The 13,069-nt window shown below is 38.0% G+C and overlaps 1 protein-coding gene across 1 annotated transcript in view; it reads left to right on the top strand.

Moving 5' to 3' along the window:
• Window positions 1-13,069, top strand: part of UTP20 (UTP20 small subunit processome component) — an 83,790-nt gene that overhangs the window by 27,068 nt on the left and 43,653 nt on the right. The window contains exons 21-26 of the mRNA XM_054574638.1: window positions 79-322; window positions 4,092-4,277; window positions 8,402-8,492; window positions 9,570-9,655; window positions 10,453-10,578; window positions 11,337-11,503. Of these exons, the coding sequence (XP_054430613.1) occupies window positions 79-322; window positions 4,092-4,277; window positions 8,402-8,492; window positions 9,570-9,655; window positions 10,453-10,578; window positions 11,337-11,503 (900 nt within the window). The remainder of the gene's footprint in view (window positions 1-78; window positions 323-4,091; window positions 4,278-8,401; window positions 8,493-9,569; window positions 9,656-10,452; window positions 10,579-11,336; window positions 11,504-13,069) is intronic.

Below are 13,069 nucleotides of genomic sequence, written 5' to 3'. Positions count from 1 at the left end.
GGAAGGAATGTCTTTACTTAAACTCAGAGGACAAATGTTAACATTTCTGTGGTCACAATGTGACTTCTTTTCTTTCAGAGAAAGAACTGCAAAATGATATAAGAGATGAGGAGGAGCCCTTTGGAAGTGAAAGCTGGGAGCAGACTCAGGAAGGAGATGTCGGAGCGCTTTATCTTGAGCAGTTGTCATTGAAAACCAACTGTCAGGAAAGACTGGACCATACGAATTTTCGATTTTTGCTGTGGCAGGCTCTGGCGAAATTCCCAGAAAGGGTAGAGCCACGGTCCAGGGAGCTTTCCCCACTTTTCTTGAGATTCATCAAGTAAGTGTTCTCTTTTTGAAATATGTTTCTGGTTAAGTTATTCGCAGTACCTGCAAGAGAAGGTACAATGTATTAAGCTCCCAAATTGGCTGATTCTTTCTACATCTGTCATGCTTGTAAATGATTGGCACATCCGTAAAGCACTGGCTCTGTCAGCGCACAACTAAACTAGTTTGGTTCACCACTTAATTTTCCATGAATTTAACCAGCTCACAAATAGTGTTAATAAAAAATTTCAGGTTACAAAATAAAAAGGGCCATAGTGAGTGAGCTCAACGTACAAAGACCTTGCTATTTCTCACTCTGTTTATTCATTGTTTTATTGTCTGCCTGTAGCTTCAAAGCATTTTCCAGTAAGTCAACCCAGCCAGTCTGTTTTGAACCTCTTGAATGTTTCCCATGATACTGAGGAATGTACTCTCAAAAAAATAACAACATTCTGGAGCATTGTTCCATTTTGACTGGATGAGCTGTGTAAGAATTGAATGGCTTTACAACTAAACATAAGGAATGTAGTATGCAGAACAGTACTAGTTAATCAATGAAGATATGTTTTCCAATACTATTTCATGACTTGGGAAGATGCTGTAGGGCTAAGTTCAGCAGGCTGCCAACCGCAGCGTGCCAGGCTTGTCCAGGGCATCGCAAGGAAATCTGAGTGGCGACACCAGTGATCCCTGAAGAGAGTAGTTGGCGATGAGGGCAGAAAAGTTAAGAGACCAAGTTGCATAGGACTTTTAAATGATGGGGAGGATTTTGGTTTTTATTGTCGTTGAAATGGGAAGCTGCTGGAAGGTTTAAACGAGATGACATGACTTAGGTTTTCGTAAGGAGTTTTCCGGCTGCTGTGTTGAGAAAGTACGATGGTGGTGGTGAGTCGTGAGAGGAAAGAGTTAGGCGCAGATTGCAGGAATCTGGGGAAGGATAGATGGTGACTGGACCGGCACTTTACGGTAGTGTGGATAATGTGAAGTGGTTGAACTCTGGCTATTTTTGAAGGATTTCAATTCAATAAGATATATTTTTGAAGAATTGCTACTAGGTTAGCCTTTGGACTTTGCCAGCAGAACAGATGTGTCACAATGGGGCCAAGTTTGAGTGAGGGGCAGGAAGGAGGAAGGGGAAGGATCAACCATGTCTCTAAGGGTTTGGCCTTAGAGTTACCTACCATTTACTGAGACTGGGAGTAATGCAGAAGTTTGCAGATTTGCAGAGAAGATCAAGAGTCATCTTTAGACGTGGTTAGCTTGAGATACTGAATAGACGTCTAGTAGAGATGTTGAGTAGGTACTTGAATTTAGGATTTAAAGTTCAAGGAAAAGGTTTGGACTAAAGATAATAAATTTGCAACACGTCAGTATATAGATGGTTTTTAAAAATTATGGGCAGGGAATTAAATCACATCTTGGCATGTAAATGTAGAGAAAGATTCCTAAGGACTGACAATGATATTTAAAGATTGGGAGGTAAAGGAGCCAGGAAAAAATGATAAAAGAACCAGGGCCACATAGTATTCCTTGAAGAAAGAATTCCAAGGAGGGAGTGATCCGTGGACTCAGATGTGCCTGATACACCAGTCAGGCGAAGAGTAAGAATTGACCATTGGCTTTGGAAGTGACCCTAACATGAGTTGTTTGGGTTAATCTGGTAAGGATGAAAGCCTGATTAAAATGAGATAATAAGAGATAACAGAGAAGGAAAATGGAAATAACAAGTATGAACAGTTCTTATTTAAAAAAAAAAACCAGCATCAGCAGACATAGGTAGAGGGAGATGCGGGAGCAGAGACGGAGCTGTGGTCGGGGGGGCTGTGTGAGATCTCAGCAGCATGTGTGTATGTAATGGTGCTGTGAGAAGTCCAGAAGGGAAGGGAGAATTTTTAGTGCAAGAGGAGATAAAATTGTTAAAGCCATGTCTTTGAATAGTTCAGAGGAGACAGGATTCCATGCATAAATGAAAAGGTTTGCATGAATAATTCACTCTGGCAAAGGTTCCAGGCAAAGATGCGGGCAGGTCAGTAGATGGGATGGTAAAAAAGTAATGATTTTCTTTTTTATGTAACTCGTTAGTCTTTAATTTATTTATAGAATGAGAACGGTAATATTTAGCTGTCTTGCCTTGTTTTGAAGATCATGTAAAATAATGTTTATCAGTTATTTGTGAATTGCAAAAGGCTACGCATATGCAAGCTGGTATTAATGGTGTTAGTAGGATATGAATTTCCAACCATGTTAATTTTTAGGTTTTTCCCTCAAAAAATAGATTACCCCTTAACCTAAAGATAAAGACCTTCCTCCAATAGTCTCTGAGTTTAAGAAGACTTAGAGATGAAAGAGAGAGAGTTTTGTAAAATATTTAAATTAAGAATAGATGACCTGTAACTAATACTTTTCCAGATGATCCAAACTAATGGAAAACCCAAATGCCACTGTTAATTCTGGCTTTCAGATATTTTAGCGGCTTTTTTTATTTTTGTCTAGAAATTTACCTTTCTAAATATGTGTCAAATAATTTGATGTTTGACCTAATTTGTGAATCCCTTGTAAACATTCTCTGAGAAGAATCTTACCAAGAATCAAGCAGGAATGAATGACTATCAATGGCTAAAACATCCCAATAATACGTAACGGTGACACTTAATGAATGAGTACTTGCTATGTAGATACTTTTGTAAGTGTTTTGTTTGACTTATCTTATTTAATAAATGTATGAGTCAGCATGTTGTGCATAGCGATAAAGGTAAAATATGTCGTGATTAATTGAATGTCGAGAGTATAATACAGATGTTATTAAATCAGTTATGATATAGTTTGTAACTGACAGAGCAACTTTGTTCAATTCATTTATTCATCCATTTTTTGATTATTAATTGCTAGATCCCTGCTACCTGAGAACACAAAGTTGAATATGGTAGCATTTCAAGCCCTCCAGTAGTAGTTTAGTTTATTAACCTGGACTTTCCTCCAGGTGTGTTGATTAAGGTAATATCCTAAAATGTGCTCTTTTATCAGTATTTTTTGAGTGAGGACTTCAATGTCTGATGAATTCCCTTACACCTGTATCTTAGTGCTATGTACAACACAGACAAGAAAACAATAATTGTTGGATGAATGAGTTAAAGTAACACAAAATAATGAAGTGAATGGCAGTGACAGCCTTCAAGATAGTATCAGTTAGTTACCTTCAACAATGGGCCAAAATTAAAGGATGGAATTCATTAGGAACAAATGTGAATACCAACTGCACAAACTTCATTTAGAGGAAACAAACATGAAGACTTAACTAATTTTTTGCGACTGCCCAAAAAGCAGTGCAGTTGTTAGTTCCATCTGTCTTATCAGACTGCTTACCTAGAGGACTGGATTTCATTACAGCCGTATACAACGTAGATATATCTGGTTTAAAAATGATTAACATGGCCTTAATGCTATGCTTTCAGTATTTACCATAAACCACTCCACCTGCCTCCCTTAGTTGTGTTTTTAGAGACAGGGAGGCTGATTTCAGCTCAGTCCAAAGCAGACATTTCAAATATTTTCAGCAGTGTAAAGTGGTGTGGGGCTGTCTGCTGCAGTTAGCCACTGACTTGCTAAGCAGGGTGCTTCAGAGGGGCTGACTACCAAAGAATAATGTTGTTGAAGAGGCTTGACTTAAGGTGCCTGAAATGTCTCTTCCATGTATGATGCTGTGAACCGTGGACATGCAGCTGCCACAGGCAGAATTAGGACACTTTGGCTCTGTCTTCCTCGTGTCTCTCTTTCCCCTGCAGCAATGAGTATTACCCTGCAGACCTGCAGGTTGCGCCAACCCAGGATCTGAGACGAAAAAGCAAAGCAGTGGCGCTCGAGGAAACGGAAGAAGAACCTGCTGCTGGAGACGATGAAGAGCTGGAGGAAGAGGTGGTGCCCCAAAATGAACCCTCACAGAAGAAAAGGACAAGAAGAGCTGCAACAAAGTAAGTGCAGCATTGCTGCTGGATCCTAGATCCACGGGTCTTGGGGGAACAGGTGGAGACCTCCGAGGGCCTAGATGGGAAAAGGCCTCGGGCAAGAGGACCTGCCCAGATCATTATTGCCCTAAGTGCTGTGTGTCTCTGGGTTTTGGGGTTTTTTTTTTTTGTTTTCTTTCTTTCTTTTCTTTCTTTTCTTTTCTTTCTTTTCTTTTCTTTTCTTTCTTTCTTTCTTTCTTTCTTTCTTTCTTTCTTTCTTTCTCTCTCTCTCTTTCTTTCTTTCTCTCTCTCTCTTTCTTTCTCTCTTTCTCTCTTTCTTTCTTTTTGTTTTTTACAGCTCAAAGAAAATTCAGTCTTCTATGGTTTTTGGTGGTTTGCTTTTTTTCCCTTGTTTAACCACAAAATGTTAGAATTGGAGTCACTTAATCTCAGCTTTTTTTTAATGCATGAAAGCACCCGGGCCCAGAGCTGTTAAACACTCTTTGACTTCTGTTGTTCATTTTCCCTAGTGCCAGGGCATTAGGTCTGCGTTCCAGGGAGATGTGTAATAGGACATCTCTCCTCTCACAGATGAGTGTGTCAGCACTTCCGCTTTGCCTTCTGACGTTCTCCTTCTGGTTCCTTTTTTTTCTGTGCTGTTATATTCTCTTTCATTCTCTGATTCTCTGGGCAGTTTGTTTACCTAATTTGTTAGAAACCTTAGAGAAATAAGAATATATTTCTATTCTTATTTATATATAAAAGATCATACATGTAAAAGTTGCTCCAGCTACTTGAAGATTATCTGATTTGGGGTGTCAGAGATGCACTGGATTTGGTGCTGCTGTGTTGTTGTAACACTTTAGATCTTAATCTACGTCCATTTCTTGAGTTGTTCCCATGAGCCATTAGTTCATCCATTCAGCAACTGTATGAGTGCCTTTTGCCAGTTGCTGGGCTGCAGAGATGGACAGTATATAGCCTCTGTAAAGCAGGAAGCACAGCCTAATGCTTAGTGAAATATTTCCATAGGGCAAATATTTTTAAAGGAGTTATGAGAGCACAGTAAAAAATGACAATTCTACCACAAAGGGAAGACTTTAACTAAGTATAAGATACCTTTGAAGCAGAAAGACAAAAATTTGCCAGCAGCTAAGGCAGGGATGGACTTGCCAGCTACAGGAAATAGTGTGTAATGCACAGAGGCAAGAAAGGTCATGGCCAAGCATCGTGAAACTGTAGTTTCTTCTCTGCTTCTGTCTTCTCACAGCTGTGAAGGATCTGTCCCCTGCTGCTTTCTCTAAGATTGCTGTTTTCCTTTTTATATCCTTCAGCATAATAGCCAGCAAAAGGTTAGTCCTCCTATTTGTTTGGTGGATAAATGAGTAAGTTATTTATCCAGTCAGACCTGACCCTTTCTCTCCCTGAACCTTCCCGATTTCTGTGGTGTCTTTGCCTAATTTCTGCCAAATGAAATTCTGTTCGTGCTTCCAGACACAGCTCCCTCATGGAGGCATTCTTGTCTTTTAAACTGGGAGTTAATCTTACCCTCCTTCAAAACAGCCATTTGTATCTCTATCATGGTGCTACTTCTTGCCTTGAATATTAGTTAATTTTTATACAGCTTCCATGGAAATTAGAAAGTCTTTACAGATAAGGTCCGTGTCTTAGTTTTTCAGTCCCCTGTAGCCAAACTTAGGCTATTGCTAATATACACCAGGATTCAAACTGAATAAATTGATAATCACGTTCTTGGTGCCTCTCAGTATATTCTTAATCCAGTTTTACAAACCGTCGTGGAACATGCTCCTCACTGGCAGGTATTTAATGAGAATGTGAAGGTTAGGTCCTGTTGCCTTTGGCTATTTAAGGCTTAGTGGTGCATAAAAAATAATAAATGTTGGGGGAGGAACACATGTCTCAATGGAAAGAAAATTAAAGTTTACTTATTAAACTGTAAGCACTCAGTGATAAATAATCACAAGGACATTAGTTGGACTCTTTAGAGAAAGAGAACCAATAAAACGGAAATTTGTGTACAGGGTCTATCCAGGAAGTATCCAGCCATGTACTATGAAAAATAGAGACATTCATTGAAGAAAATGCAAAATACAAGAAACATTGTACATGGGACAATGACACCTCAGTCCCCTTCTAAGTAGGCACTTTGGGACCTCACACAATTCTCCCAGTTGCCATCAGCTGCCCTGTCCTATTTTCCTGAACCTCATTGATGGTCTGAAATCTCTTCCCTTTCAAAGGTGATTTTAGTTTTTGGAAAAGCCAGAAGTCACAGGGTGTCAAATCTGGGTACTGGGGGACTGAGTCACCTGGGTGATTTGATGTTTCACTACAAAATTCTGCATGAGACATGATGCATGAGCGGGTGTGTTGTGATGAAGCTGCCAATCACCAGTTGCCCATAGCTGTAGCCTTCTGAATCATCCACATAGTTTCCAAGCTTAACATGGAGGAATGTTCAAGCTTAACGCAAAATGGATGCAGATTCATTGCTCTTCTCGTCATTGTTCACGCATCGCATTCCAGTCCGCTCTCCTTGTCTGTGAGGTTACATCAATATTGTGCAGACTGTTCTCATTATATTAACAGTGGCTGGACTTTTCCTGGATAGACCTCATATGTATGTTATGCGTGTGTGTGTATGTATGAATGTATGAAGAGATTTGGCTTAAGGTATTGGCTCACATGATTACATGGGAGCCAGCAAGCCCAGAATTTGCAGGGTCAGATGGCAGGCTGGAAACTGGCAGGATTTGATACTATAGCCTTGAGTCTGAAATTCATAGGGTAGGATTTCTGTGTTACAGTCTTGTGGTAGAATTCCTTCTTTGGGAAATACCAGTTTTCGTTAAGGCCTTCAACTAATGGGACGAGGCCCATCCGTATCATTGAGGATAATCTCTTATTGAAAGTCCACTTACTATAGATATTAATATCTACAGAATAATTTCATTGCAGCACCTAAATTAGTGTTTCATTACATAAGTAGGTACTCTGACTCAGGCAAGTTGACACATCATACTAACCAACACAGACTTTTAAGCTAAGCATAAACAGTGGTGCTACCCTTATCCCTATTTCTCTGCAGTATCTAATGAAGTCACACTTTCCAGTTATTTTCTCTGTATTAACTAGTAGGACTTTGAGTTTTGCTTTCTTTAGTGAAAAGCAGTTTGCTAAATCCTTAGCAGCAGAAGCCCCACAACTTGTGTCCTTTCATTTAATTCTCACAAAAACCCCTGAAAGGTCTTGTCCTTGTCAAGATGAGGAATTGACTCTCCTCATCTCTCCTGACTTGAATTAACTCTCCTGTGCCGCAGGGCTCAGAATGACAGGACCATACGTCTGCAGCTTGATTTCTACCTCTATTCACTTCTTCCTGAAATAGGTAAAAAAAAAAAAAAAAAGTCTCTCCAAATCATACTGGCTTATTCATTCAGGATTTTTTTTTTTTTTTAGGTTTTAATACATCTTGTAAATTATATACAGAGAGGAAACAGTTTTCTCAAGTATTTTTAAAGCCTCATATCATCTGTGAATTAAAAAGTTTAGTAAGTGCAATAGAAGCTCTCTTCTCATTCTGTTTTTGTAGGTGGTATAATTTATCCTGAGTCAGCCCCATCTTCAATTTAACCACAAAGCATTGCTCTTTCTTCCTCCTCCTTGGTAAGCAAGAGCCATGGTTACCTGAACTTTGACCTCTGTTGCCTGACATCAGTATTTATGTTATATGAAAGTAAGGAAGAATATATTTTACCACTCTCCTGTTTACTGCATAGAAACTAGACAAGGAGTCATTCCATAATTCATCTATACACAACTTGCGAATGTATTATTATTTGATTACTTTTCTTTCTGCTTTTGGCTTAATGGAAGCCATTCTAACCACATCCTGAATGATTTTCTGCAGTGGGGAATCTGAATTTCAGGGGCAGGCCTGCCTGAGACTTGGAATTTCTGGAGAGTAATTTTCTAAATACAAATGATTAACACTGTTTGTGTGATTAACAGTGAAACTACAGTCAAGATTTTTGAAGTAATTGTTAGACTAAAATTAATGAGTACTGTCATCTTAAGAAAATAATCTCTGTTTTTTAAGTTTATAGTACCCCTCTTTCTCTTTTTCATAGGCAGTTAATTGCTCATTTGCAAGTTTTCTCTAAGTTTTCAAATCCACGGGCCTTGTATCTGGAATCCAAATTATATGAGCTTTATCTTCAGGTAGGTATAAAAAATTCTCGCCTCTGCAATTTTTTGTGAACTACTCTCTACCATTTTCTTTGTCAAAATAACTTTCAGGTTTTCAATAATTGTTGAATAGAGCCCATCTCTGCATTTTAAGTATATATATATATATATTTTAAACTGATGAGCATGTTCTGTATTTGAGAATGTTTTAGGCAGTACTAATTTAGTTGACTCTAAAGGCATTTGGGTGACCAAACATTGATGGGCTGGCTTTATGAATAGTGAGCAGAGCATAATTATATCTAAGGCCATAGCATTTAGAAGGAGGTGGGGGTTGTGCCAAGAGCAGTTGGCTGCTTTTCACTTCCGAGTATGTTAGCCTGATGGAGTGCTAGAATTTCAGGATCTTTTACATTGAGCGGAAGCAGATAATTGGCATGATAGTCCATTACAGTCACAATTATATGACCCAGAATTCTAGAAAAGTTTGAAGAAAAAATTCAATTCCCGAAGCAGAGTAAGAATTGGTTATCATTCTTAGCTAACTGGAGAACAACTTTTGTTTTTTCATTTGGATGCTTTTTTAGATAAAACATTTCACATCAGCAGACTTTATCTATGTCAGCCCATAATTCAGATATAACTTGTTTGTAAAACCAGAGTGCAGAAGTCTCAGTTGTCCATAGGAAGCAAAATCCTGAACTGTCTGATCAAAGAGGCCTCAGAGCCAGGTCTTCCCTAGCATTTCACTGACAGCAGTTACCCTCATGGTAACTTAGAAAGCTTTTGCTCTGCGCGGGGCCAGCTCCTGCGGTGTAAGCCCTGACTATGTAGAGAATTGGCCTTGGCCAAACGACTGATAGACCTGAAGGTCTGCTGTGCAGGATGCAGATGTCAGAGTTTGGGCTTTTTTGTTGTTCTTTGCACACGTTCTCTTTGTCCTTTGAGCCAAGGAAAATGTTAGGCTTTTGTCAGGAATTAGCGTTAAACCATGTCTAAAAATTTAGTTTTAAGAAATCTAATTTTGCAGATTAACACAAAAGAATTACTGTCCTATGGTATGTGCATATGTGACTTCATTGATTTTATTCTCTGAAATCTCATTCTTAGTTGTTGCTACACCAAGATCAAACAGTTCAAAAAATCACCCTGGATTGTATAATGACGTATAAACATCCACATATCCTCCCTTACAGGTATGTTACTTGAAGCTAAAGAAATGATTTTTTTTTTGGTTGATTTTTTATCTTTCTATCTGAGGGATCTCTTCTAAAATAATTTTGTTAAGGCCGGGGATATTTCCCTCTTTTCTAAGGCAATCATAAGGCTATTTTAGGTAAGAAGTGAAAACAGGGAGTGTTATTTGTGAAGAGTGCTTCTCTATAGATAATAAGGTAGGAAAGAGAACATTAATTGAAAAGTATGTGTTGAGAAGATTATATCATTTCTCCTTGCTTACACAGTGTCTTAAAAATATTGGTGACTACTTGGCAAATTATAATAATCACTTTAAGACATGAAGAAAGCTTTTGTATTATGCTGTTTGAAACAGCTGAATTATTGACTAAGTCCAACTCTTTATAATGCCTTTTATCTTTTAAAATTTGAAAACCTGTCACTTTGGAAGGTCTTTTTATGAAGATTTTTCTTTATGGATGTCAACTACTTTATAGACTCTTTAATACCTACTTTAGTTACATATATATTCTACTAACTATAATGCATTTTAAAAAAGTACTGTTGGGCCCTGGCTGGTGTGGCTCAGTGGATTGAGCACTGGCCTGTGAATCGGGGTTGCTGGTTCAGTTCCCGGTCGGGGCATATGCCTCAGTTGCAGGCCAGGTCCTTGGTGGGGGACACACGAGAGGCAACCACACATTGATGTTTCTCTCTTTCTCTCTGCCTTCCCCTCTGTCAAAAAAAATAAATAAAATTTAAAAATATATACTGTTGGTTATTAAGTGATGATTTGTGCTGTATTCCATTTTTAAAGGGAAAACTTGCAAAGATTGCTTGAAGACAGAAGCTTTAAGGAAGAGATAGTTCACTTTAGCATTTCAGAAGATAATGCAGTAGTGAAAACAGCCCACCGAGCAGATCTGTTTCCTATTCTGATGAGGTATTTGTACTGCTTAAATTGTGACTTTTTTAATAGCTAATCACAAAACAGTTTTGAGTATTAGCAGTATTATGATTCTTTCAGTATTGTAATAGAATATTTCATTTTGTATTTTCTTTGTATTGCTTTTTTAATTGGATTTTTTGAGGCGCTCAAACTGCTATAGAGACTTCAGAATATTTTGTTCTGGTGTCTAGAACAGCCACTTTTAAAGTGTGGTCTGCTTCTTCTTGACTTGGACTGGTCCTGAGACACTGTCACAAGGTCCACAAGGTTAAAACCTTCTTCATGATACGAGTAATATGTCAGTATGTCATTATGATTACTCATCTATTTAGGTTTTCTTCTTATGTTGTTTTTGCTTATTTATATGTGTGATTTTTTTTCCCCAGAAAAATTACCCATTTAATTGAAACCTTTCTAGTTTCTTTATTTTACTTACACTTGGATTCTTATTTTATTTCCTTTTAATCTGTATTTACTTATTTGCATTATTTAATTAGACTTACCGTTCACTGGCCTATTTTATTACATTTTTTTTTCCTTTATTATTTCCTCCTTCCTGCTTCCTTATTTTTTGGTCGATGTTGTTTATCTAAATTGCTATGTTAAATATTTAATTTCCGTTTCATTCTTTCTTGTTTTATAGTATATCCATTTAATCTGTTAAGTTGCTTTGCTACCTCTTTCAGGAAAACAAAACAACTAGTATTATGCTTTACGATTAATGTGCAAACAAAATAATTTTTGATTTTTAGGATTTTGTATGGTCGAATGAAGAATAAGACTGGGAGTAAAACTCAGGGCAAATCTGCTTCAGGCACCCGCATGTCCATTGTTCTGAGGTTCCTCGCCGGGACCCAACCTGAGGAGATCCAAATATTCTTAGACCTGCTGTTTGAACCTGTGAAGCACTTCAAAAATGGTAACTCCAACGGCCTGGCCCTCTGAATGTGCACTGTCTGCTGTAGCCTTCTAATGTCCAGGCTGGGTTTCATAGGCTCTTCGGTATCTTTCTAATGGGATTGCTTCTCCCAGGCTTGGGGGTGGTCTTTTTTATTGAAATGCTATTCATTTTAAACTTTGATTGATTGGGTGAAGCTCACAGTTGATCTCAACTGATCAGCATCCATGTGTTAGTAAGCCCCTGATTAGAAAATGTGTATCTTTGTTGTTGTCATTGTGCACTTAGGCCATTTGAGAACTGTACTTATCTATATACAACTAATAAGCTTCTCCTTAGAAACTTAAAGCATGCTACAAAATTAATCTTAATTGTCTTGGTATTATTCATTCACTGAGTCATTCATCTACTGAGTAATGATTTCTTGAATACATCCTGTGATCCAAAACTCTGTTGAAAATAGAAATCTCAGCATTTATAATCTCTGCTCCCTCCCTCACAGTCTAAACAAAGTGAGTGGAAAAGTGTATTCCTTGGGCTGTGATGCTCTGTGGTATGTTCTCTGGCATACCATGCTAGTAATTCATGATCGGCATAATGGCTGGCATCAAATGCTCTTCATGCCAGACGTTATGACAGACCCCTCTGTGGAGAATTCAGTTGAACCTTAAAACAACCACATGAGGTGTCATTACTTTTTTCCCCCATTTTACAAATGCAGAAACTGAGGCTTGGAGAGGTTAAGTATTTTGTGCATGACCACTCAGCTAGAAAATGGTTGGGATTCAGCCCAGATCTTTTTGACTGCAAAACCTCGTATGGATATTTATTTGTAGGGTAATATGTTGCATTTGTTTTCTATTTTTTCTATGGTAATGGATCCAGGCGTTAAAAAGTTTTTCACTCAGTGTAAAATTGCCCTGTGAGGGAAGTTGGCTCTAATGAATACAAGTTTTTGTTCAGTATAATAACCTCAACTGTAAGAGGGTAGCTATAAATAGCACTCTTACTGATGGACCATATAGGACTGTGAGTCAGTGAGCCATGATCTCATACCGTTTGGTTGGAAGTAAAGCTCAATCAATAAGAATTCAGGTCTTTTAAGAAAATTATGAAAGAAGTTTATAAAGAACTATTGTTTTATTTATTTCCCAGGGGCTGTAAGACAAAGCATTTGATTCTTAGCCCTCAGGAAACTTAAAATGTAGCAAAACATTTTCTATAAAACTACCATAGTCCCATAGTCAGCGTCATCTAGGAAAGCTGTGAGTGTGAAAAATGCTTGGAAAGTTTCTAGATGGAATAAAGGACTACAGTAATTCAGATTTTCAGAAATAGTATAAGTAAGATGAGAATTGGGCTTAGAGACTTCTGTCACAAGTTTCTTACTTTTTTTGTATCTCAGTTTCCTCATCTATAAAGTGATAATACAGGGTGAGACAAAAGTAGGTTTACAGTTGTAAGCATGCAAAACACAGAGTTTATTCTGGTATTACTAATTAATCTTTGTATTATTTTCCATGTGAACAACTGTAAACTTACTTTTGCCTCACCCTGTAGTAAAACCTAGCATACCTAGGTCATTGA

Source organism: Pteronotus mesoamericanus, unplaced genomic scaffold (genome assembly GCF_021234165.1).
Source record: "Pteronotus mesoamericanus isolate MK-2021 breed Mesoamerican mustached bat unplaced genomic scaffold, CSHL_Meso_final contig_263, whole genome shotgun sequence".
Classification (NCBI taxonomy): Eukaryota; Metazoa; Chordata; class Mammalia; order Chiroptera; family Mormoopidae; genus Pteronotus; species Pteronotus mesoamericanus.
Note: the sequence above shows the minus strand (reverse complement) of the source record. Positions and strands in the feature narration are given on the sequence as shown.